Source organism: Eucalyptus grandis, chromosome 1 (assembly GCF_016545825.1).
Source record: "Eucalyptus grandis isolate ANBG69807.140 chromosome 1, ASM1654582v1, whole genome shotgun sequence".
NCBI lineage: Eukaryota > Viridiplantae > Streptophyta > Magnoliopsida > Myrtales > Myrtaceae > Eucalyptus > Eucalyptus grandis.
In genome coordinates this window covers 125,103-149,080 of record NC_052612.1, presented here as the reverse complement: position 1 = coordinate 149,080, position 23,978 = coordinate 125,103, and the positions used below count along the sequence as shown (strand labels likewise).

Here is a 23,978-nt window from a genome sequence, read left to right as displayed (position 1 = left end):
ATTTTACTGTGTTGTGTTGGCATAACAAGTACAATCAATATTTTCTCGGCATTAAGTCATGAAAAGCGAGATATTGAAAGCATTTTACTTCCCCCACATCCCTCGTGTTAGGATTAGCGTTTCAATGCATGCCCTCTTCAAAGCTACGCGATCAAAAATCATGTTCACCAATTATAGCTTGTATAAAAAATTTGTTCCTATTTTTATGTACTTCTTCGCAAGTGGAAGTTGGGTCCGGCCCACCAAGTAAGGACCGGGGTCGGGTCGGACGGGCTAATCGGGCCACCGTCCCCGTTTAGTTACGGTTAGCGCCACTTCTCTGCCCTCACGCAGCTCAGCAAATCCCCAAAAACCCCGCCGAGACGACGCCTAAAACCCTAGTAACTTCCCCAACCTCCCATCTCTCGTCGCCGCAGCTCGTCCGATCGTCCCCGGCCGGCCCCCCATGTCGCCGAGCTTCGTGTTCGAACCCCCCAGCGACGAAGATCGTCCGGAGGACCCGGAGGAGGAGGAGGACGAGGACGAGGGGCAGGAGCAGGAGGAGGAGGGCGGCGGAGGTGGAGGTGAGAAGAGGCAGTCCCCCTGGGACTTCGCCGCCTACTCGGAGTCCGTCGCCGAGGAGCACGCCCGTCACAGCACCACCTCCGTCGACCACAAGATCGCCAAGGTCCTCGCCAATCGCTCCCTCCCGGCCCTCCCCGACGACCTCAGCTCCGATTCCGAACCTGACATCCAGGTTGGCCAACTTTTCTAATCATCGTCCCCTTTTTATACCGTCAAAACTCTCTCTCTCTCTTTCTCTATCCCCATCACTTATGGTCCTGTTCCGTCATCCGTTGGTAGGAAGATTACAGGCCGGACGATGACGGCGACGGCGGCAGCAATGCTGTCGAAACCAAGCCCTTCTTCGACAAGGCTGAAGGAACCTCCTTTCACGCCAATTCCTTCATGGAGCTCAATCTCTCTCGCCCCCTTCTCAGGGCTTGCGAGGCTTTAGGGTACACCAAGCCCACTCCTATTCAGGTCCCTTCCATTAACTTACTTATCGTTTGCGCGCCCGTGATTGTCGCCATGTTTAGATTGCACTAGTTGGCAAACGCGACTTCTTTTCACGTCTGTATGTTGGGGCCCCTTCTATTTGCAGGCCGCGTGCATTCCCTTAGCACTGACTGGCCGTGATATTTGTGCGAGCGCCATCACTGGTTCTGGGAAGGTATTGACAAACCTCTTTAGTGTTTGTGTACACGAGTTTTTAATACTTGGAACACGACTACGTTTGTGCGGTGGGGGTTAGTATTTCGATTTCAATGTTGGTTTGTGCAGACGGCTGCATTCGCTTTGCCTGCTTTGGAGAGGTTGCTGTTCCGACCCAAGAGAGTGAAAGCCGTAAGGGTTCTTATACTTACTCCTACCAGGGAGTTGGCAGTTCAGTAAGTTACCGATACCTTTTTCTCGTGTCCACCTATAACTTATGTGCCCGTAACGGTTCATAGAAAACTTATTGGAACTTCATCTTATCACGGCTTGGGAAATCAATTTCTTCTGCTCACTTTGTATTTCAATGGTCGACCTCTGTAGTTCCTCTTTTCAGTAAGGAAAGTGAGTTAAACAGAATAACGAAAGGTTAATATCATATGGAACACTAATATTACCACTAAACACAGAGAAGTTGCCATGCCTCTCGTTCCTGTCAAATACTCCTGAAGCTGCCCTAGCAAACTTCCCTCCTACAATCTTCAGAGCTAGTTCTGGAATTGAACGGGGGAATTTTAAGTGATTTATAGTCTATATAAGTTATATTTATATTGGAGCCATTACCTCCTGTTGAGAGAGATTTTACAAAGCAGGAATTCCCATTGTGCATGATTACATGTTCCACTTGTTGGCATGTCTTACTGACGGAGTTTGTTCATGGGCCTAACCTAGTAGTGTCATTTATATTTTTTATTTTTTAATCTTTTGTAAGAGAAGCATTGAGAATTTTTATCTATGCTTCTGAGTAGAATTTTGGATAAGAGAATTGGTAAGAAGCTTTTTAATTTCAAATTCTTTTGGTCCAAGAAGTCAGTCTCAAAATGAAGCTGTTAATTTCTCCTGAATGGTTCTTTTGTTTGGTGATTGATGTTAAAACTGATTACTTGTCCTCGTTTCTCTATTGCCTAAAATTTTATTCCAGTGATGCTAGGCCGCTAACATCTGACATGTCTGGTTCAATTCGTTTACTTACATTTTTGCAGGGTTCATAGCATGATAGAAAAAATTGCTCAATTTACCGATATCAGATGTTGCCTTATTGTTGGTGGGCTATCTACAAAGGTTGATTTCATTTTCTGTCCTTACTATTTATGCTTTGAAGTTTTTGTTTTTCCTTTTCTGCAAAACATTGAAGCACATCTTGACATGCAAGCTCTGACATGTCAAAGAAGATTTTGGGTTAAAAAGTAGCATCTTTTCATGCATAGAATGGATATGACGTTGTGAGTTTCGTGACATTCGGAGTCATATCATGTCTTGGGACTGTGATTCTCAATCTGGAAGTTGAAATGTTAATTAAAATCAAGAATGGAGTAAAACTCCTCATAGGTAGACAGCATGTATAGATTGATGTGTGCAGTGCATCTACATTTTTTTTCAGTTGAAAGTAGTTCTTTTTCTGCTATTGCTTGTAAAAATGCTGATGAATTTTTGGTCGTAGTATGGAATTTCTGTCTGGGGAAACATTTAACAGTAATGCTTCTTCCATATAGGTTCAAGAAGTGGCCTTGAGATCAATGCCAGATATTGTTGTAGCAACTCCAGGGCGCATGATAGATCACTTGCGCAATTCTATGTCAGTGGACTTTGAAGATCTTGCAGTTCTTATTCTTGATGAGGCAGATCGTCTGCTGGAGCTTGGCTTTAGTGCTGAAATTCATGAGCTGGTATAATCTTTTACAATTACTCTTTCCCATGAGATCTCATTGGAATGGTTAGATTTTGCTGCAGGAAGCGGAACACATAAAGGCATATGATTATTGTATCGGCTCACTTTTTATGTTATTATGGCCATCCATTCAATGACTTTAGACCGACTCATGTCTGTGGATTTTTCAGGTCCGTCTATGTCCTAAAAGGAGGCAGACTATGTTATTTTCAGCTACAATGACTGAAGAAGTGGATGAGCTTATCCAGCTTTCTCTGGTCAAACCTTTGCGCCTTTCAGCTGACCCATCAGCAAAACGTCCTGCCACATTAACTGAGGAGTAAGTGGTATTTCAGTTATCTGTTGGTTAGTTTGGCTAATATAGATTAGCTAGTACCATTGTATTTCCCTTGCACGATAGCAGCTTCTTGTTCTGAAAAAAATTATTTGGACCACACATGAATCGTGCTATATTATGTTTCTTTTTCCTCCAGTTTTTTCGATCTTTGCTGGATTACTGATGGATTGGGGCACAGGGCTTAAGCTTCTTTAAATGCATTGAATTGCTTACTTTGTTTAGCTTCTTCCTAAGTACTTTATTTAGAATCTTAATTATCACTTACAGTGATGGCTTCAAGAATTTTGAAACTGTGCTGCATGTTATGGTCTATCCCGTAAGAGGACTAGGTTTTAACTTCTTTTGTTACTAGGTTTATTGCCATTCAGGGGCTGATGTTGACAAAGTGAATAGAGACTGATGAATGGAAACTTGCCAATAGTGATTGCAATTTATCGGTCATATTACACTAAGATTTTATGGAAAAGCCCCAACCAAACATTTTCTCCTGCAAGCAATGTTGACTACACTAGATCCAACATGATATCCAAGTATCCAAGGTTTTTTAGCTGTCCATTATTGTTATTTGCTGGCGAGTCTTTCCCTTCTTTTTCCCCTTTATTTTCGTTTTAGGTGAGAACTCTTACAGGAGCATCTGAAGTTTGCCTTTTCATGTTTTCAGACCACCTTAGTACAATTTTTGTCGATCTTAAATTGGCACCATGCCATTTTTTTGCTGAATATACTCATTCGCTGTTATAAGCTTATATATCACAATATTTCCCCTTATTTTACTTTTGTGTCAGTTTGAGTTTCTGGCACAATGTTGTGAGCAAAATGGATTTTCTGGTAACCTCGCGCATACCTAGGGCAAAAAAAGACAAGGGCATAAAGCCCAACCTTGACGCATCTGTGTTGCTGTTGAAAGATGCTTTGTTATGCCTCCACGGGTCCTTAAAAAAGTCACCAACCCCATCAAACACGTTGTTTTTACTTTCTTATATGTAATACAAACTCCTTTCTTCTCTAAAAACATCCAAAGCACTTCTCTAGGTAACTGTTGTAAGCTTTCTCCATATCGATGAAATCACATGGAAGTCTGGAAGTCCTTTCTTATATTTGTCCTTGTGCTAACTAGTAGACCATGCATAAAATCAAATTGCTTCTCAAAGAATCTTGGTCTCTTCATGAAGGAAGGTCTGGATAGCCATGGAACTCGAATGATTGTATATGTTAAAATTATTCACTAGGCTCTTGAACTGGGAGACCTATAGCAATTTTTTGGCCAATGCTCAATTGGTCTTCCTACCCTTCCATTTTGTGAAACATGATCTTCAGTCAATGGTACTGTTCTGAATGCCCCCTCTTAATTGAATGAGCTTTAATCTGCTCTTTCTCGACTTTTTTCATATTTGCAGCTCTCCAGTTCTTGTTGAATTGGCCTGTAAACCATGATATGTGTTTCTCTCCCCATAACCTTTGATGCTTCTCTAACTGTGCCTAAGATTATATGGACAGCAGGGGTTTCATTACGTGGAAATATAAACGTTATCCTTGATTATAAAGCAAGGGACATTCTGATCATCCCCATCAATCCTTTGTTCTCCATGGTTATAGCTTGATTTTGTGTTTTGTACTTAGTATTGGTGCTTTTATCTTATATAGGGTGGTCAGAATACGCCGGATGCGTGAGTCGAATCAGGACGCGGTTCTGCTGGCCTTGTGTTCGAAAACTTTCACCTCCAAAGTTATAATCTTCAGGTTACACTCTGAGATTGTACTTAGATAACAATGGCCTTTTCTGTTCTGTACTTCTCCTACATTTCAGTGGTTTTATGTTGATGCTTGTATGTATTTAAGGCTGCAGATCATAACTGTCTGTGATAGTCACATCACAATATCTTTGATAGATTGGTATAGAGATATGTTCTAGTATCATTCATAGGAGTTTAGGATATGTTCTATTAACCTGGAACTCGAAAAATGATTCTCTCTCTATTGCGCGGGCACACGCGTTGAATGGGGGTAAGGATGTACAAGGAGATTGAGTTGGCAAATTCGGTCTTGATACTGTTAGAGGTGATTGAACGTTTGATCAGTGTCTAATTCTGTGTACAAAATTGGGTGAAAAACATCAAATGTTACGCAGTCTATTACTGAACTTGTAAGGTAGCTTCTCTGCACTTTGTTATTGATTTTCTTGGGTGTGTTTCCTCATTTTCTATAGGTCACAGTCACTATTTCAATATAATTATTGTATTTCAATTTCAGTGGAACAAAGGACGCTGCACATAGGTTGAAGATCATATTTGGTTTAGCTGGTTATAAAGCTGCGGAACTTCATGGAAATCTGACTCAAGTGCAACGCCTTGATGTGAGTTGGTTATTACCCTAAAAATTTCATTCACATTCTGTGGAAAGCTCTTTGATATGGTTTAGTCAGAAAAGCTTGTCCTTTAATGTCATCAATCCTTACGTTTCCATGAACCTCATTTGTTAGAGCAAAGTATTGCATATAGATTGCTGTACTGAATTTTGTCCGTTCATTATCAGGATGTCTCAACTGACTTGCTCTCTCTCTCTCTCTCTCTCTCTCTCTCTCTCTCTCTCTCACATATGTAGGCATTAGAGCTATTCAGGAGGCAAGAAGTTGATTTTCTGATTGCAACGGATGTAGCTGCCCGTGTAAGTATTCCTACAGGGTTGCCTTATGAGGGTCTCCTTAAAAAAGTCATGCGCATGCATTCATGTAAATCATTCCTCTCTAGCCTAATAATTAGAATAAATTTATGCTTAGGATTCATCAATCGTATATTTTAATGAGGTTTTAGTTTTGAGGTCCCTTCATCTGACCTCTACAACATGTTCTCCTATACTAGGAGTAATTATTTGGTATGATGTTATGTACTGGGCAATCATGCAGGGACTTGATATAATTGGTGTCCAGACGGTTATAAACTATGCTTGTCCCCGTGATCTTACCAGGTAATGACCAAGTCTGTAAATTTGCATATGTACAAATATCTCTCTCTTCTATCTCTGCTGCATTCTTCCTTGATGAAACTGCTCTTAAGACTATATCCTTTATATTCTCAGTTATGTTCATCGGGTCGGTCGAACAGCCAGAGCGGGTAGGGAAGGATGTGCTGTCACTTTTGTTACTGACAATGACCGGTCCTTACTGAAAGCAATTGTGAGCATCATACTTCCTTCTTGATGGTGGTTTCATGAGCTTTACAGATTGGTTGTCATTGGTAACCAGCCATTTTGTCACCTGTAGAGTTGGTGATTAATTGCTTGAGATTTATCAATGATCTTGAACGGGGCAAAGAAAGAAATAAAAAGTTCTAAAGAACTAATGAATGGTCCATTCAGATTGCATTGACTGCAGATATTTTTAGTACTTGATAAATATTCTTTGTTCTGTAAGTATGAATTTTGACCTTGACAGAGCAAAGAAACTTTTACACTCTGGTCCATTAATTGCATGGGATGTTACCAATGTAGTCTATTAATCAAATAAGCTGGAAATGCCCAAGGTATTATATTATTATCAAGACGGGTGAAAAGATTTGTCCATGCCCTTTTTTTGTGCTCAAAGCCCATGGCCCACATTAGAGTCATCAATTCTAGTACTTCGACTTATTATAGGATTTAACAAGATTTGATTGCAGCCTTTTTAATGAGTCTTCTGCCGTAATAGTACTTGGGAAATTGGATTAGAGTTGTTAAAAGAGCAGTGATGTCATCGTAACAAATGCAATTTCTCATTTGCTGAATATAGTCTTTGACATATTTTTGCCCTTTTATGAAAGAAAAATGAGTTTATCTACTGATCTGTTGCTCAATGGGTAGTGGTCTCATTTTGTTTTGTTTTTATTGTGATTTTTTTCCTCTTGTTTGTCTGCAAGCTAGTATTTTCCGGTTATGATTTATCGCATGTGAATTTGTCAAGTGCAGAACTGCAAAACCTAAATAAAAATGGTCGATGAAATTGTGAAAATATACTGGTCGTTTGGAGAATTGACTAATCTCAAGTTCATCTTTCTATTTTAATAGGCTAAGAGAGCTGGCTCCAAGCTGAAGAGCCGAATAGTTGCAGAGCAATCAATAATTAAATGGTCTAAGCTCATTGAGGGGATGGAACGTCAGGTAGCTGCCATTTTAAGAGAAGAGAGGTATGAACTGTATGTCAACTCTGACATATTAGTGTCTCTAGTGGAATTGCTGATATAACGTATGTGCAGGGAAGAAAGGGCCTTGAGAAAAGCTGAAATGGTGGCCACCAAGGTAAATAATCACTCTCCGCATGTGTCTGGTACCTCTTTTTTCTGAATTATTCAACTGTGATTGCCCAAAAAAAATGGATCAAGGGATGTTGGGATATCCTAGCAACTATACCTTCTGTTTGTGGATCGTTTTGAACTTCTATATGTTGGATCTTCCATTGAACGAATCAGTTTAATGGGGGGTTCTGTGTTGTTGCTGAACCATGTTTTCATGTGAACTTAAAATGGAATCACATTTTGCTGGGGCTACACATCTGGTTGGTAATGCTTTATAGCTTTTTATTATTCCATGCAGGCGGAGAATTTGATTGCTCATAAAGATGATATATTCTCACGTCCTAAAAGAACATGGTTTGTGACGGAAAAGGAGAAGAAACTTGCAGCAAAGGCAGCTAAGGTTATATATTTATCTGACCTGCTTGTTAAATTTTTCTCATTTGTACATGTTGTCCATGAACATGATAGCATCCAATAAGTGAATTCATTTTTTCAGTTAATTACTATTAAACGACTGGATGCAATTGTACTGCAAAATTGATGAGCTGATTACTTGAGGAGATGGGATGAGAGAAATTGCTGACCTAATCTATTGCTGTATGAACAAACTTGATGCTGTTGTGCACATAGACAAGTTTCTTGTGGTATTTGACAAAATTAACTTGGAAAGGTCAAAATAGTTTCCCAGATTGATCTGAAGTTAAAAGTTCATCACTTTGTTCTTTTATATTTAACTGAATCCTCACCTCTTGGTCAACCTTCTCGGAATTTAGTGAAGCATGTTATAATGCTTCTCTTGATGGTGATTGAATGGTCAACTTCATGGCATATAGGATGTATTGATTAAGAGTGGCAGAGGAGGCAGTGTAATGGTCATTTTAAAAGTTGCTGCTATTGTTTGTCCTTTTGGCAGCAATGATACTATTTAATGAAGAAAGATAACCTATATGTTTCTTGGTGAGATGTGAGTAAGTGATTTAGCCACTTGCTCCTTTGTCTATGAAGTGTTTTGTCTGTATTAAACAATTTCTGTATTTTAGATTGGTTCATTTCCTCTTATCTCTTGCATAGTGAGCAAGTATCAGCATGACTTTTTTTGGACAATCTGTATTACTTTAGACAGGTATCACATCCCTCTGATGCCTCGCTGAAGTGACTGAGAACTATCTTCATTGCCTGCTCTCCAACAATTATATGCCACTTCTCCTTAGACTATTTAAATATTCAAGTCCATCTGGGGTAGCTATATACAGTTTTCCTCACAGATCGCCTTTACTGACATCTTATGTCAGAAGTATTATTTCTGTTGATTGGTATCCAGCCAGCTGTACTAACCAGGGAGCAATTATTCTTTTACCCAAATGTTAGAAGGTTTTCTGTCAGATTGAATAATGGCGCTATTTATTATCTATGCTCGTATTCTTCTATTTGATTCATGTTAAGTTTTCGATACTTGAATTTCTTTTGGTCTATCATCGATTTACAGTGTTGACATTCTTATAATGGATTTTATGCTTTTAATTCACCTTAAAGTTGATCTTCTGGCATGTTGAAACTGATATGGTAGGCCTCTTCGGAGAAAGGAAAGAGTTCTGCAGATGCGGTAATCAGTGCCCAACAAGCTGAAGACCTTAAAATGAAAGAGAAAAGAAAGCGAGAACGCGAGGTACGCACTAATTTTTTCCTCATTTCACGTTAGGATAAGTTTGCTGATTTGTGCTTTGTGTGAGCCTTTTTTCTAATCTTCGAACAGAAAAATCTACCTCGTAAAAAGCGTCGAAGATTGGAGGCAGCTAGAGAGATGTTGGAGGATGAGAATCAGACTGACAAGGTGGAGGTACATCTCTTGTTATTTCTTCCCTGCTTGCAAAGTTTAGGTTCCAATTGGAATTTAATAGAGCTCACAAAGGCTCAGTTGTTTGGGCTCCCAACCAGCTTGTGCTTGAATTTATCAAATGATCATGACATGAAATTTCATTTGGTGCAATATTGTATTCTGCCGGTCAATACAGTCTAAACATGCAGAAGAGAACCAGAATGAATAGCCTCTGTTAATGTTTTTCATTGAGTATGAGCCTCCTGTTTGGGTAGTCCTGTATGAATATCTGTTGTAACTGTCACATGCTTGTGAAAGATGTTTGCATATGGGGACCCACACTGCAATGTTGTTCATATATATCATTTTATATTCTTATGCGCTACCATAAATGCAAGTGTTCTTTAAAACACTGACTTCTCTATAGGGTGATGGAAGTGGTAAAAAGGAGAAATCTGGATTATCGCTTGTCGAAGTGGCATACCGTCGGGCAAAAGCAGCAAAGTCAGTGAAGAAGGCTCTGGATGCTGGTAAGATTGTCAGAGAACCCAGCAAAAAGGCAAAACGAATTTCTGAAAGAACTCCATCAAGAGCAGAAGAGATGAAGGAACTTTTTCAGAGTGATATGAGTGAGCGAAAAGTCAAAAAGAGAGGTGCTGTAGCTGGAAAGAAGAAGTCCAAATTTAAAAGCAAGTCAAGGTATGATAACTCCAGAGTTTACCCACCTTGATGTATAATCTAATTGAATAGGAAGCTAAGATTTTTTGTAGGACTTCGGAAGTGCATTGTGATAAAGTTTTTGATAAGTCTAGTTTAGTGGAAACTTTCTTGTGGATGTTAATGCTTTGGTTGATGTTGTGTATGCTTTCACTTGGTTTTGAGCTCTTTTTGGAAGCTTTGCACCACCTCAGTGCCCTATAGTCATTTATTTTTTACCTATGAGTTGAGATTCAGTATAAAAGCATACTAGCATAACTAAATTCATGATAGGCTGGCCTTGTTATTTTTTTACGTTCTCCTACATATTCATTTTCATTGGCAATCTTATTTTGGGAGCTGTCTCCTTGGACAGCATGTGACAAGTTAATGTTGTGATACATGATTTTTCTCAGCTTCAACATGGCTGGCTCATATGTCCTTGAAGTTTGCTGCACATCTATGTAGTCACCAAATTGGAATGCCTGTCCCTTCTGTTATTTTCAATCTATGTTAGTGGATGTTGAGGATATGGTCTTAGCTGGTCCAGTAAAGCACTGAAATAATTTAATCTTATTTTTCCCCGGGATGAGTGTATTCCTTTTCATCACTCATTGTACTTGATATCCTTTATTATTTTCCTTTATGCAATCGCAAATGTTTCCTGTGTGGCATAAGACTGAATCTCTAACAAATGTTGGTTTAGCTACTTATGGTGTAGGTGATGTAGCAACATATGCACAGGTCCCATTTGATTTTGTAGATATCCGGTAGTTCATTCCCTACGTTTCTGTTTTACTTGTTAAATGGCATGACTATTCTCCTCCTGCTTTTTTTTTTTTTTTTTTTTGCAATAATGATTATGCTTTATATTGTTTTATCTGGAGTTGGTTTGGTAGTGCAACTGTTTAAATTTGTTGACAAACCAAGAATCTTCTTTTGCCTTTTGGTGGTTAGAGTGGGCTTGAATGCTTAAAATTTGTGTTATCACCTCATATCCTAGTACTTTCATGTCTTTTGACTTTCCTAAAACTGCTGATGTGTAGATGATTTGTTTGCCATATTTCATTTATATGCTTAATTCCTTACATGTGCTTGTATACTGTCACTTATGACCTTTACAAACTCTCTGGTGCTCTACTGCTTGGGAATTATTGGAGTTCAGATTTAAGAGGAGGAAAACTATATGCTAGTATTGGTGGATTGTATGGACTGTCACATTTAATAAGATATGGAGGAACTGTTGTGTGAATAATTGCTATCTGTGGAGCTTGAGAGCACCTGATATTTTAGAATGATTCCCGTTTTGTGGGTTTAACAGTAATTTAGAACCATGTTTAAGATTCAATCTTGAGTTTTCAATGGATGAAATCATTTCTTTTAGTAGAATTCTCACTCCGCCCCTTCTCCAGGTACAAGCGGAGGTAGCAGAGGAACCCAGCACCCTGAATGTTATAAGATAGCATTCTTTGTACCTTTGAAGAGCACATTTGTGGTGGTAGCCCCTACGTGCTGCTTCTGGAAAGGATACCTGGGCAATGACCAAAGATGTGTGAAGCATGAGCTAAGTCTTTTAACATCTTTAGAGCGCATGGAAATCATCACGGGCTACTATAGAGTGAATAGTTGAACTTGATGGTTCGCGGCAGTCCGGTATTTTATCCAGCACTTTGCTTGGTTGGATTTTCTTTTTCCCCTGAAAAGAGCTGAGCTGACTTCATTATATTTGTGGAGGATGGCGTCAAGGCAGAGAAGAGTATTTACTTAGGTCAGGCATTGGGATGGCCAATTCACATGTGCTATACAACCGGATTTTTGCACCTTTCTTTTAATTGTAAACTGGTTTGGTTTTCTCCTTATTTATAATAAAATACAAGTGTATTCTTGCCTTCTATTGTTTTGACTGGTAATTTATGTTGCACAGCAGCACCATCTATTTAAGATATATGATATCTTCTACGTTAATAAAGTTGACAGTCAAACTGAGAATCCTTCCAATCACAGCAAGTTTACCATCGGTCAAGACCGATCCTTATTTTACGATGGTGCTATGCTGCGCTTCGGGATATGTTCGTCCTGTCCTTGACCAATTTTCGCTGTGTGTGTTGCGCCTGCTTAATATAATGACAAGCTTGTTTTAGCATATTGCCTTCAAAAACAACTGTCGTACTTCACTAGTCTCTTTGACCATCATTGAGAGCGTGAATGGGGCACCTTAATGTTTCTCTCAGATCACGAACGTTCTACCCTAAACTGTTATTGAACGTCAAGTAATCAGAATCTTTCATTTTGCAGCTAAATGCAAATTGCGACTCGCTTTCTAATCATCATATGCCTTCTCAAAACCGAAATCTTCCTATAGACTGGAAAGGGAGAGGATGGTTTAAAAAACTCTTTAGGTGTTTGTATTCAAAATTTGGTGTGCCGGATCAATGGACATGCTTGCAGTTCAGAGCGGATGGATTTTTGCTTGCATTGAGGCTAAGAGTTTCTTCAGCTCCTTTCGATTTTTGCTGGAGGATGAAAATCCAGATTAGTGCTTAACTTCTACTTCTACTCCTCGGTTTTTTGGGCTCACGATAGAATATTATGAAATCTTCAAGCGTCTAGCCAATCTCAAGCAGGCATGAACTGAAGCACATGGATTCATGCGTGTGGAATTAGCATTCAGCTGGGAAGGGTTAGTGCAATGATTCCAACCCAGACTTGCGAGAAGACCCCTTCATCACTAGAGCAACCTCCTGGGTTATTCCTTGTAGATTTATGACTCACATTACAATGAAATGCATTCGATTTCTTGTCTACTTCTAGCTTGGTCTTGTAAAGCAATAAGAATTCTGCGCTTCTCAGCTCATTGGTTCTCCCATACATCCCTGTAACATCGTCATCCTACGTCAAATTCTAACAATCAGGCAAGGAAAGTTAATGTGATTTCAACACAGAAATACATTGTGACATCTATATATACCCTGCGACAAAACTTCACCGAATTTTATTTAAGGAAAATGATGCTTTCACCGAAGGCCGAAGATGAAATAAACTCTATTTTACACGATCCGCTAGGAGAAGGAAATTAAAATAGATCAACTTAGTTTCCCAATCGACTACCTTTAAACACTCGAGCTGTAATTTATGTACATGTCTGAGCTCACTAAAATCTGCATTATTCTGCCTAACTCGACAGCATGACAAAAATTAGTTCTGCTAGGTTCCAGCAACACCGCCGTCTTTTGCTTTGAAACCTTGCATCATCATCTTCCATCTGCAAATGCTATGAGCTTGGCTTGCACCCGCATGTGCAGTTATCAAGATCATGGTGAAGCTTCTGAAGATGCAAACACCACGCCAAATTAGAGGAATATCAGAAACACAGAAGACTTGGAATAACCATAAGACGAGGTTTATCAGTACCCAGCCTTGAATACAGTATTATTTGAAAATGACTATTAAGTAGATTCATTTTACAATTCAGATTGACATAGAATTATTTTCTTGATTACCACTGGGTAAGAGTAGGCTACAGCCACCTACCTCATAACTTCAAGTAGGCATGTGAAACTGAATATAACACTTCTGATTTACTCACGAGTTATGACTTGTAATTGGAGACCAACTTAACTTTTTTATAATTATTATCCTCTTCCTTGTCTCTTATGCAAGCCTGTCCTAGTACGTCACTTAAATCTAAATTCTACGCAATTTATTTGCACAACATAGGAGAAATCCATTACAATAGAGTTCACTATGCGCAATTTAATAACTGGTGATGCAAAAGTAAAAGGTAGCCTTTTTGGTCTAATTAGTAAACCGGCAGGCAGACTGCTGGGCTTTGTTGATTATGAAGACCATCAAACAATCCTTGTCTGATCATAGTTAGAAGTAAACAGTTCCTCTCGCTCTAACAATTAAGAAGACATTTAACTTTGTAGGATGACAGTATCTCAACTTAGATTACATGGGGGCAAATTTCTTGACTAGAAACATGTATCCTTAATTCATTTTATCTTTATGATAAAAAAAAAAATTCATTTCATCTGGACTGTTAAGTCATATTTATGAGGTGGATATTTATTTCATCTGGTGGAGATTTTCCATGTAAGCAGGCAGATATGATGCATCCGCTTTCACTTAAACTTTGAATGACCTTTAACGGTCATTCCTGGGCATATTCACCAGTCAACAAAGAATGGATGAGATTCACACACCTGAACCTGATTCTGAAGGGTTTTGATATGCTGAACAGCCAAATCAAGCATGTCTGAATAGCTTGTTTGCTGCAGAGGGGTTCAAATGCAAACACAATTATGCTTTGTGAACTTTGATGAGCCAAATAACAAATAGCAGCATCATGCGGTATTAGGACTAAAAGAGATGATGAATCAAGTACAACTCCAAACATCAAGACATTAGCCGACATATTCCAGGCAGGAATCCAGATTGCATGCGTTTGCCTAATGTAGTTATGCCAAGCAACTCTTTCAGCAATTCATGCGTACCACACTGAAGTACATAGGTGCTTAAATTTAATGCATGACTGCATCATAAATAAACTGATGATCACCTTATCCATGTTTGGGACAAGCTCCTGCAGTTTCTTCAGCCTCCCACTTATTCTTGTTCTTCTTTCCTGTCACATGCAGAGCCATAAATTGGCATAGAAATACAATCAGCACAAAGAAATGATGTAGCAAAGATAATATTCACTACATCTGCAGCAATATGGCAAAACTATGAATTTGCATGTTGTCAAACTACTCTAACTGATGGCACTCCATTGAAATCGTACAAGTGTGAGAAGATTAAAACACCATAACATCAGTTTTCTCCATTGTGTGTAAGGAATCATTTCAATGACAGTCATTATCTTAAAACTGACTTTTTATTCTAACAACTAAAGCCTCATCTTTTCATCCTCAAAATGCAAATCCATCAAGTATAACCCTTAATTCTGACACAAATAATACGGAATGACATGAGCTTGGTGCCTTGTAGTGGAGACTAAATCTAGCTATAAAATAAATAGATATACTGAAAATCTAAAAACAGTTGAATATTCTAGTTGCAAAAGTAGGCTAATATGTAGATGATAAAAGAGTTAGAAAGAAGAAATGTCAAAAGTCACAATGATCTCGACAACCAATATTCCTCTTTGTATTCCATTTCTTCTCCCAATCCGTTGCAACCTGTTCCCCTACTTCTACCAAACTTGTTCTATGGGTGCATGTCAGGTTCTTCCTCTTGATTCTTGTAGGCCAACAATTCTGGCCAGGTTAACTCACACTAGCATACACTTCCTAAAAGATGCAGAAGATTGGAAATATAAAGACACTAGAGCAAAGTGCTCGGTTTTGCCCATTAACTAGGCCTATGTTACAAAACGATTGAGATCCTAACAGCTGGACTATAATCCATTTTATGCTACTTGGTCTGGTTAATAGGGGCTACAACATAATGCCAAATCTCGATAGCACAGTCTTGCCATCCATGAACGTGGAACTTTACCTAAAACGATTGAAGATTTGAAGAAATAAAGATGGTTTCACTCATTCATCTCAAACCAAAATCAGTTTCATAGGGATTTAGGGTGACTAATCCAAATAACCACTTCCAGGATGCTACCAATACTGATTCAGGAAGACCAGAGATGATATAATTTTGCAGTATTGGGGTTAGCTGACTCCACTTCAAGTGAAAAGCTTCTGTTGGTTGCATATGTGGTTTGTATGTCCTTCGGTGTTAGTTTTTAAAGGCCTGTTTGGTAATCATTCTGTTCTTGGGAACAATTTTTGCTTAGAAACAATTTTTTCCAATTCTATTCCCTAGATGAGTTTCTGAGCATCTGTATGCATTTGGTAATTATACAAAAGTTCTATTTCAAAATAAAAAAAGAATAGGGATGCATTTGGTATGACTCTTAAATTTTTTTTGTGATGAAGAAAATCTTTTAACTTTTAAAAGATTTCTTAGATTTTTTCTTTTCTTTTCTTTCTTCCTTCTTTTCTTCTTCCTCTTGAGGCTTGGCAATGGCAGGCGACTGGCCAAAGGTGAATGCTGGCGACCTCATTGTGACTAGGTGAGGCTCGAAATCGCCAAATCTAGGCGAGGTCGAGCCTCACCAAGGGTTGGTGAGGCTCCGGTGAGGTTGCCGACCATTGCCGAGCTTGGCGACCAACTAGAGGAGGAAGAAGAAAATGACAGGAAAAAAAAAAAAAAAAGAAAAAAACTTGATTCTAGATTGTTCCTAGGAAAAAAGAAGTGACTTTTCTCTATTACTTGATTATGTTCCAAATCTATTATCAGGAATAGAAAATTAACTAATGTTACCAAATGGATTTTTGTTCTTTTTTTGTTCTGGGAACAAAATGACAGATTTAGCAAAGAATTGGTCAATTACCAAATAAGCCCTAAATCACCATGCTACTAATCATCAAATAGGGGGAAAACTCCTCCTTCATAGCATAAATGAGAATTATACTAAGCGGTTGCAACAATATGTCCAACCTTGGGAGTAATTTCAACAAGTTTTGTGGCTTGATCAAATAAAGTAGATCTTTCACTAATAGAGAAGGGCCTACAGATATACCATAAACAAAGCTGAATTTTAGTACATACTAAGTACTTGGTATATTACATATTTGCCAAAGGGAAGGATGTCTCTTACAGTCTACTTAGGAGAGGATAATATCTCATATTATTGGAGAATTAACTACCATTATTCCAAGCCACATCTCAGATGCTATTTCAGACTAATGGAAGACCTTAGAATGCAAAGAATGCCTAATGCAGTCCTTACAATGATGTGGTGATAAAAGGCCTGGCTAATTTTAGTAAGGCTACTCACCCGTTCAGCGATACTTCGGGGGTGAGTTGCACAGCCACGCTTTGCACGAATTTTGCAGGGAACTGAGTCTTCAGGAATATGGAGGAGATTCTCTACAGTGGCCATCTCAAGAGTTGTCTGGGGCAAGCTAAACTGAATAAACATCAAATCAGGGAAACAAAATCAGATGAGCTAATAGGTCAATATTTCTGATGCAGATTTGCATGTATGTCATGATTAAAGCAACTAAACGTGTGTTTGAAAACTCATTTTCTGAAGATAAAACCCTCTGAAACTGGGTGAAGCAGTTGGGTTGCTCTAAGGTGCTGCATCTGGAAGTGTTTGCCAAACCCCTCATAAGGCTTTAAGCCCCCCAAAAAGATATACTAGGTCATGAACAAAATGAGTTAGGGAGGGAGATAAAGGAATCAAAATGCAAACCAAAATGATAAATGTTGCCACAAAAAGTGTGAAGACTTGTTTGAGACATCTTTTTTCTTTTTCTTTTTCAAAATGAGAAAATTTTTGCTTGAGACTTTATTCTCATTCAATGAATTGCTGGATATGGATGCATACGTAAAGGTGGAACAGGATGTAAACGAAGAAACAGAAAGTAATGAAAAATGAGTACCTGAGTTTCTAAGGGGTTAAAGCTGTACATATCTCCATCGACATTCTTGGCACGTTTTCCTGAGGGCGGAGAAAAAACGATGGAGTTACTGTTCTCCCAGTCTATGCCAAAGCTTGTAGTGGCATAGGAATGTGTAGTGCCTTGGTGGCCATTGTCTGGGCTTACACCTTCGACAGCATTTTCACTTACTTCAGAAATATGAGAAAGTGACTCTTGTCTAGTGAAGCTCAATTGAGGCTTCAACCTGGAAAATCCATGACCACCATTAGAGCTTCCAGCCCCTTGGGTAAGTGAAAATCCTGCTGTTCAATATCATAAAGTTATTTAGTATAATATCAAAATCAGCAATAGCATAGCCAAGTCATAAATACCTATCATCAGAATAGTGGGAAGAGAAGTTCTCGGATGAACACATGATTCAGCCCAACTTTTACAAGAGCGAAATATACTCTTAACACAGCAAAGTAAGGATAAAAAATCGAAAAGAGCATGAAGACACACAAGAAGCACACCAAATTATTCTGGTCCTAGAGGACCAGGGTAATCGTGAAAGTCATCTAGTACCAAATCACAGATAAGTATCTTGGACTGCCCTAAAATTAAATATAATCCCTTGGAAGCATATTGAGAAATATGTAAGCTCGAGAAATGAGGTGATGCTCTGGAAAACTGAATGGATAAATCAGTGTAAGGTAATCCAGGAGCAGAACATGGAGTGAACTAAGGTTTATTGACGAGACAATGAAGATACACGTTGGTCGACTGTTCAGTCATATCGCCCTTTATCACGTAAGTAAATGTAATGATCAACTTCAACAATATCCAGCTGCAAGTTTACCCTTATGAGTCCTTTGATTTTTCATTTCATTATAAACTGGACTCTATTCCATAAGCTCTCTCCCCAGGATTGCAGGGAAAGGAGGGAGGGAAAATAGAAAAGACTGGGTAGGCAACAAGTAGCAAAAGAAGGAACGACATATAACACCCCAGAACACGATCCCTCCAGCATTCACAGAACAGGACATCAAGCTCAGGACTTGTTCTGGCCACCACTGGTTGCATCATTTATTAAACACTACTTTACTAATAAAAGAGAAAAACAAAAGGAATTATAAATTAATTAAAGGACGATCCCATCCCATGTTGTTCATAGAATAGATTAGCTATGCCTCCATATATGTACATGTGACTCAGCCACAAGTTGCAGAGATTCCAGCTAGCCCAAAGATGAAACTTTTCCTTGTTAACTTTGAAAACTGAAAGCTTCCACAGTGGTTTTGCCGAGAAGTAGAAGAAACCCGTGGGTTGAGAAGAGGCGAACAAGTGAGAGAACAGGGGAATGGAGGGAGCCAATTTACCATCTCTTGTCTTTACAAGAGATTCGCTGGATGGCTGGAGATAGTCTATCCAACACGTAACGGGTGTTGTCCCTATCAAATCCAAATGCTATAAGAAAACCTGACCACGTTCCATCGACGACATAAGTGAAACGGGTCAACGGTGGAAACCATAAATAGCAAAACAAGAAGCATAACAAGTGTCATGTTACGAAAGAAACCCACGCAGCAACATCTGACAGAACAAATTACCGGTATCAGGAAAACAGAAAGAAAACCTAAAAAAAGTACGAGCAGCCCGCTAAAAGTACCACACATCGGACCCCTTGAAAGTAAGAGAGATTGAGAAGCAAGAAAGAGTAGGGACCTGTATCAGGAGTGTGGTGGGACAGGAAGCCAGCAGGGGAGCTTCTCTGCCTCAGCAGAGAGGAAGAGGAAGGACGAGGAGAGGCGGAGGAAGACCCAATCCCAACCCCAAAGTCGTTCAACCCGAAGGCCCTCTGCAACCCTGTGGTTTTGTTGTCCTTTGGAGGGTGCTGGTGGTCGCCGTTGGAGGGGTTGACTTTGCAGGTTGACTCGGAGGTCAGAGAAGAAGAGTCCGCGGAGAAGTAGTGGCCCAAGAAGGAAGGCGGGGGAGGTGGATGTGGGTGGTGGCGGCGCGGCGGCTGGACGGAGGAGGAGGAGGATCCGAGGGCGGAGAAGTCGCCGTGGCCGCCGTTGGGGTTGCCAATGACGGAATCGACGGCGTTGGCCAAGAGAGACCCTGGAGCTGAGCTGTAGCGGGTTAGACCACCACCCCCACCACTACTACCGCCGCCGCCGCCGCCGCCGCTCGAGCCCATAGATTTCTGGGAGTGGGAGGAGGAAGACGAGGACGATGGGTGATGATGATACATACTTTAACCAACCAACCAACCAATCTCTGTTGATTTTCCCTTCTCTCTCTCTCCCTCTGTGCTCCAATCAATAAAGAAGAAAAGAACACCGGCGGCTGCAGCTGAAGCAGGAAGCAGGAAGCAGGAAGCAGGAAGCAGCAGCTACTTGCTAAGAGCAAGATCTCTGAAAACGGACGTTGTCGTTCTTGTGGTGGCTGATGTTAGAGAGAGAGAGAGAGAGGATAACAGGGGAAGAGAGAGAGAGAGAGAGGATAACACTTAACAGGGGAAGTTCACTGTCCTTGGCCTCTCTCTTTCCTTTCTTTGTTCTTTTGTCGTAAAGATAGAGATACACAGATGCCTGAATGCGGAAAAAGTCTTAGGAGTGGTTATAGCCTCACCCGTTGGTGACTTTTATTACGTCACCCCCCTCCCCCTCCTGTACTTGGCATGAACTCCCCTAAAATTAATTTATACCGAAAACATTAATCCAACGTTCATTTCACGAATTCAACTATATTCATTTGCAATAATTCATAAAACTTAGAGGAAAAAGATCAACATTTCGTTATTAAACTTAGAGATATGTGCACCACAAATATTGTGGTATTTTAAAATTTATTTATTTATCCTACATGGAATTTTTATTACTTTTTTTCTTTAAATAAGATTTAAAGAAACAAAACTAGAAAAAGCTAAAATAATTCTGTAAAAAAAACTGGGAAAAAAAGACAAAATATAAAAAAAAATTAAGGCTGGGTTGTGGTAGTGGCTTAGCATGCCGCTTCCACTATCACCATCGGAAGGGGCCAGCAAGGTCATTGGCTCTACGTGGTAGCTACGACCCTTGTTGGCCCAGTTGAGGTCGTTGGGCAAGGCTCACCTTGGAGCTGAGGCATCACTCAGATTTGTGCGACATTGATCCTCACTTGTGGTCGACAAGCCTCCTTAGCACTAGGCAAGGGTCACCGACCCTTGCTAGGCCCAAGCGAGGGTGCGGTGTCACCCAGATCTAGGCGAGCCTCGCCGACCCTTACTCGGTTGGTAATGGCCTCACCCAAGCCAGCGAGGGCCGCCTCCCTCCAGCACCTAAGACCTCGCCTTGTTGAGCCCCCTTCAACAATGGCAACGACGGCAACATCAGCCCCCAACCATGATCCCTACCCCTTTTTTTCTGTCTTTTTTCTTCATATGTTTATATTTGAACTCTTCAAGTATTTTTTTTTTTAAATTGATCATGTGCATGTTAAATTACATGTCGGAATTCCAAACTCATGTGCTGAGGAGAGTTGATCATGTGTTGGATTTACCGACACTCGTTGACGTCATGTCAAAGGATGTCGGATACGTGTCGAAATGTTGGACATGATGCGAAAACTTTCGGAGAGAGTTAATACTTCTTAGCCAATAATTTCTCCACCTATAAAAAATATCGAGTGTTCCAATCTTTAGAGCATCCAATCTATTCATTACACAATACAAATACTTTACTGGTCTCGTTATAATTAAATAATTGCCGAGACAGAGAGTTCTTTCATGGTTTGCCAAGACAAAGTCACCTCAAAATTTGATTGGAGGGGAACTTATTTGAAAATTTCCGAAAGTATGACTTTATTAGGCGAATTTAAGATTAGCGAACTTGGTCAGAAAAGGGTGAAAGCATAAGGGCGAAAAATTAACTTGTCTCCATGTTAAAATTCGTTAGGTGATGGAAATAAAGGGACCCCCTCGTTCTCCCTAATTGTATGGGTGGTGTACGTACTCTTGAGCTGGGAGCGAGTCTTGTCGGCGCCGGTGAGAATGAATGAAAAATTAGGGTTTGGGATGTGCTTTGTCAGAAAATCATCTTTTTAATCTCAGCTTGTGGGGGTCGTGTGGTCGAGAAAGGGACATGACAAGCCAAGCCAACCACTAGTCGGTGAAATAGTTTATTAATCGTGCTCTGAGATTCTCTTTGAAATAATTTTGTGTTGAATACAATATTCCATCTTTTAGTGGGCAAAGGCATGATAATTTTGACTTTTATCGGTTACCTCTCTCTCCGTGGCTTGAAATGAATGTGGCTATTCCTCTTCACTTTATTCCGCAATGATACAAAGATGCAAAAATATGCGGTTTAAAGCTTTCTGTTGTTGAGAGAGTAAGAAATTAATCAATCAACAATGAGGAGGTTTAGCATTATTGTTTTAAACAAATTAAATTATTTTTTTATATTTTACAATAAAACTTCAATTTTTTTTTTCCTTTTATCCTAGTATACTCGGGTCATGGCTTAAAAATATACGTGTGATATTGTATCACGGGTAATCATGTTTGAGATTTAAGTATTTATTATCCATATGTTGTGAATCTAGATTAACATCGACAAACTACACAATATGATTACCATTTTGGAGTGGATGTTCCATTGTGATTCCATTATGGGACCTCTCTCATTTGATTCGAGACCTTAGTGTTCATAAGGTGAGATTTAACATTCTCATTGCTTTTCATCATATGCCGTCAACAATACTCTCTATCTATTTAATGTGTGATCTAAAGTATTTCCATCTCCTCCGCCGCTCTTGGAAGTTTGTTAGGAGTCATATATTTTTTGAATTTTCTCATCTCAACGATCATTTTTCACCATTGTCCTTTCAGGTGTAGGCCTTGTCCATCCACAAACCAAGCATATACTAGAGGAGTCTTACTCTGATATCATTATATAACGACTAACGAGACAGCTAGTGCCACACAAGCCGAACCTCCCAAAGGACAACCCTAAATAACCTCACAAGTTGGCAACTATTGAGTAGTGGAGACCTTAAGATATTACATGTTGTTCAGCGTAATGGAGTAGGAATAGGTATAAACAAATCGAAAACTAAATTAAATTCACAAATTGGGACCGCACATGGTGCCAAAAATTCGTTTTTCGTGGCATTTTAGTTGGGACGATAGAGGGGAATCAAGTCTCGCATGCCTCTTCCTTTGAGCCCTCCTCTCCTTTGCCCTTCTGCTATGTATGTAAAAGTGAACTCTACGGGGGATTGGTCTCGTCCCTCGAGAGGGTTTTAGTCAGAGAATAGTATTCTTCTCTTCTTAGGGGAATGTGTAACCCACGAATCCGAGAACAACACTCAGACATGTGGCTCCACAGTGTGATCTGCTGTCGTCATTGGAGAGAAGAGAGGAGAGAGGAGGAGCGGAGCAAGTCTGCCTCCCCCCTCCTTGATTGGTCAGCAACTCCAAGTGACTCCACGTCAACTCAGATTCAGAAGCGCAGCGCAGCACTCTCGCTCTCCATCAATATCCACGGCCACCATCTAAAATCAAAGCGATGGATTACCGGAGGCCCACCGTTCACTAGACCCCAGCCAATGACCTCGCTCGTCTCGTGGACATGTCCCTCGGTTCTGATTGGACAGTGAGAGACAAAGGATGAAGAGATCTGATTGGTCTGTCAGCTTCCCAACCGGTGACACACCAATCATTCAAGTGTATGCCCAAAAAGAAAAGTAATGTAATAGTCATTCCCGTGAATCTTTCTGATCCGTCACTGTCTCCAACCAATAAGAGTGATGGGTTAGCATTATAATATTTGTTATATGTATATTATATATTGTAGGGTTCGAGGTTAGCTGAATTTTGCCTTGGCCAAAAGGTTTGTCGCAAAAGGTTCAATGTATTGGGTTGGGAACATTGTGGGATGTGATCTGCTTTAATAATGTCATTGACCCACCGGGAAGAGTGACCCACCCACACCCATGAGACTCTCTTTGTCTCCAGTACTAGTTTCTCACAATTACTATATCTGCTTGGTATTCTTCTTGAGCTCATCCATCTTACGTCTCTTGCGTCGATCATACGTATCTTGCGTAAAATCTATCAAAATTGAAAAAATAAATAAATTGAGATGCATTGAGTAGGTCATTTCTCTATCCATTTCTTGTTCTACCATTCATTGGCTAATTGCTTTGATTGATATATCTTCATTCCATATTTGCAATGACAAGGACAACATTTCATGGAAAGTTTCCTCTCGAAGATGAATCGAGTTAATCGGAAATATGCAGTAAGTCACTTCAGGTAAAAAGACATCGCCCATCACTTTAGTATTGAAATTACTACTATCCTAAGGAATTGTGTAATTAATTAAAGGTATGTGTGCATGCTTTTTTCCTGAACTTGATAAAATTGAAGTCAATTGAAGTGCCAAAGGGTTTCGTCCATGAATATGTGTAAGTATATGCACTTGCGGGACCATGTACCAATTAATGCTATACACCGAAAGATCCC

The 23,978-nt window shown here is 39.8% G+C and overlaps 2 protein-coding genes across 4 annotated transcripts; one reads left to right on the top strand and one right to left on the bottom strand.

The window, feature by feature from the left end:
* The first annotated feature begins 316 nt into the window (after positions 1-316).
* Positions 317-11,963, top strand: LOC104442857 (DEAD-box ATP-dependent RNA helicase 28). Its single transcript, XM_010056263.3, has 19 exons — positions 317-736; positions 844-1,023; positions 1,145-1,213; positions 1,324-1,430; positions 2,238-2,316; positions 2,748-2,921; positions 3,094-3,242; positions 4,905-5,000; positions 5,511-5,613; positions 5,862-5,924; positions 6,163-6,224; positions 6,336-6,432; positions 7,299-7,417; positions 7,487-7,529; positions 7,824-7,925; positions 9,093-9,191; positions 9,279-9,362; positions 9,769-10,040; positions 11,450-11,963. The coding sequence occupies exons 1-19, from the start codon at positions 446-448 to the stop codon at positions 11,463-11,465; spliced, it is 2,205 nt and encodes a 734-aa protein (XP_010054565.2). The 5' UTR covers positions 317-445; the 3' UTR covers positions 11,466-11,963.
* Positions 11,964-12,968: 1,005 nt separating this feature from the next.
* LOC104442571 (transcription factor bHLH128) lies at positions 12,969-20,030 on the bottom strand. 3 transcript variants are annotated; one of them, XM_010056007.3, is made up of 6 exons: positions 19,193-19,960; positions 17,489-17,790; positions 16,879-17,010; positions 14,599-14,664; positions 14,243-14,311; positions 12,969-13,362 (listed from the first exon to the last, which is right to left on the bottom strand). In XM_010056007.3, exons 1-6 carry the CDS (start codon positions 19,719-19,721, stop codon positions 13,309-13,311), a joined length of 1,152 nt encoding a protein of 383 aa, XP_010054309.2. In that variant the 5' UTR covers positions 19,722-19,960; the 3' UTR covers positions 12,969-13,308. The 3 variants fall into 3 exon arrangements, with proteins under 3 accessions (XP_010054309.2, XP_010054365.2, XP_010054481.2); XM_010056063.3 differs by having other exon boundaries at positions 17,489-17,787; XM_010056179.3 differs by lacking the exons at positions 12,969-13,362; positions 14,243-14,311; positions 14,599-14,664; positions 16,879-17,010 and adding an exon at positions 17,027-17,243 and having other exon boundaries at positions 19,193-20,030.
* Between the last annotated feature and the right edge of the window lie 3,948 nt (positions 20,031-23,978).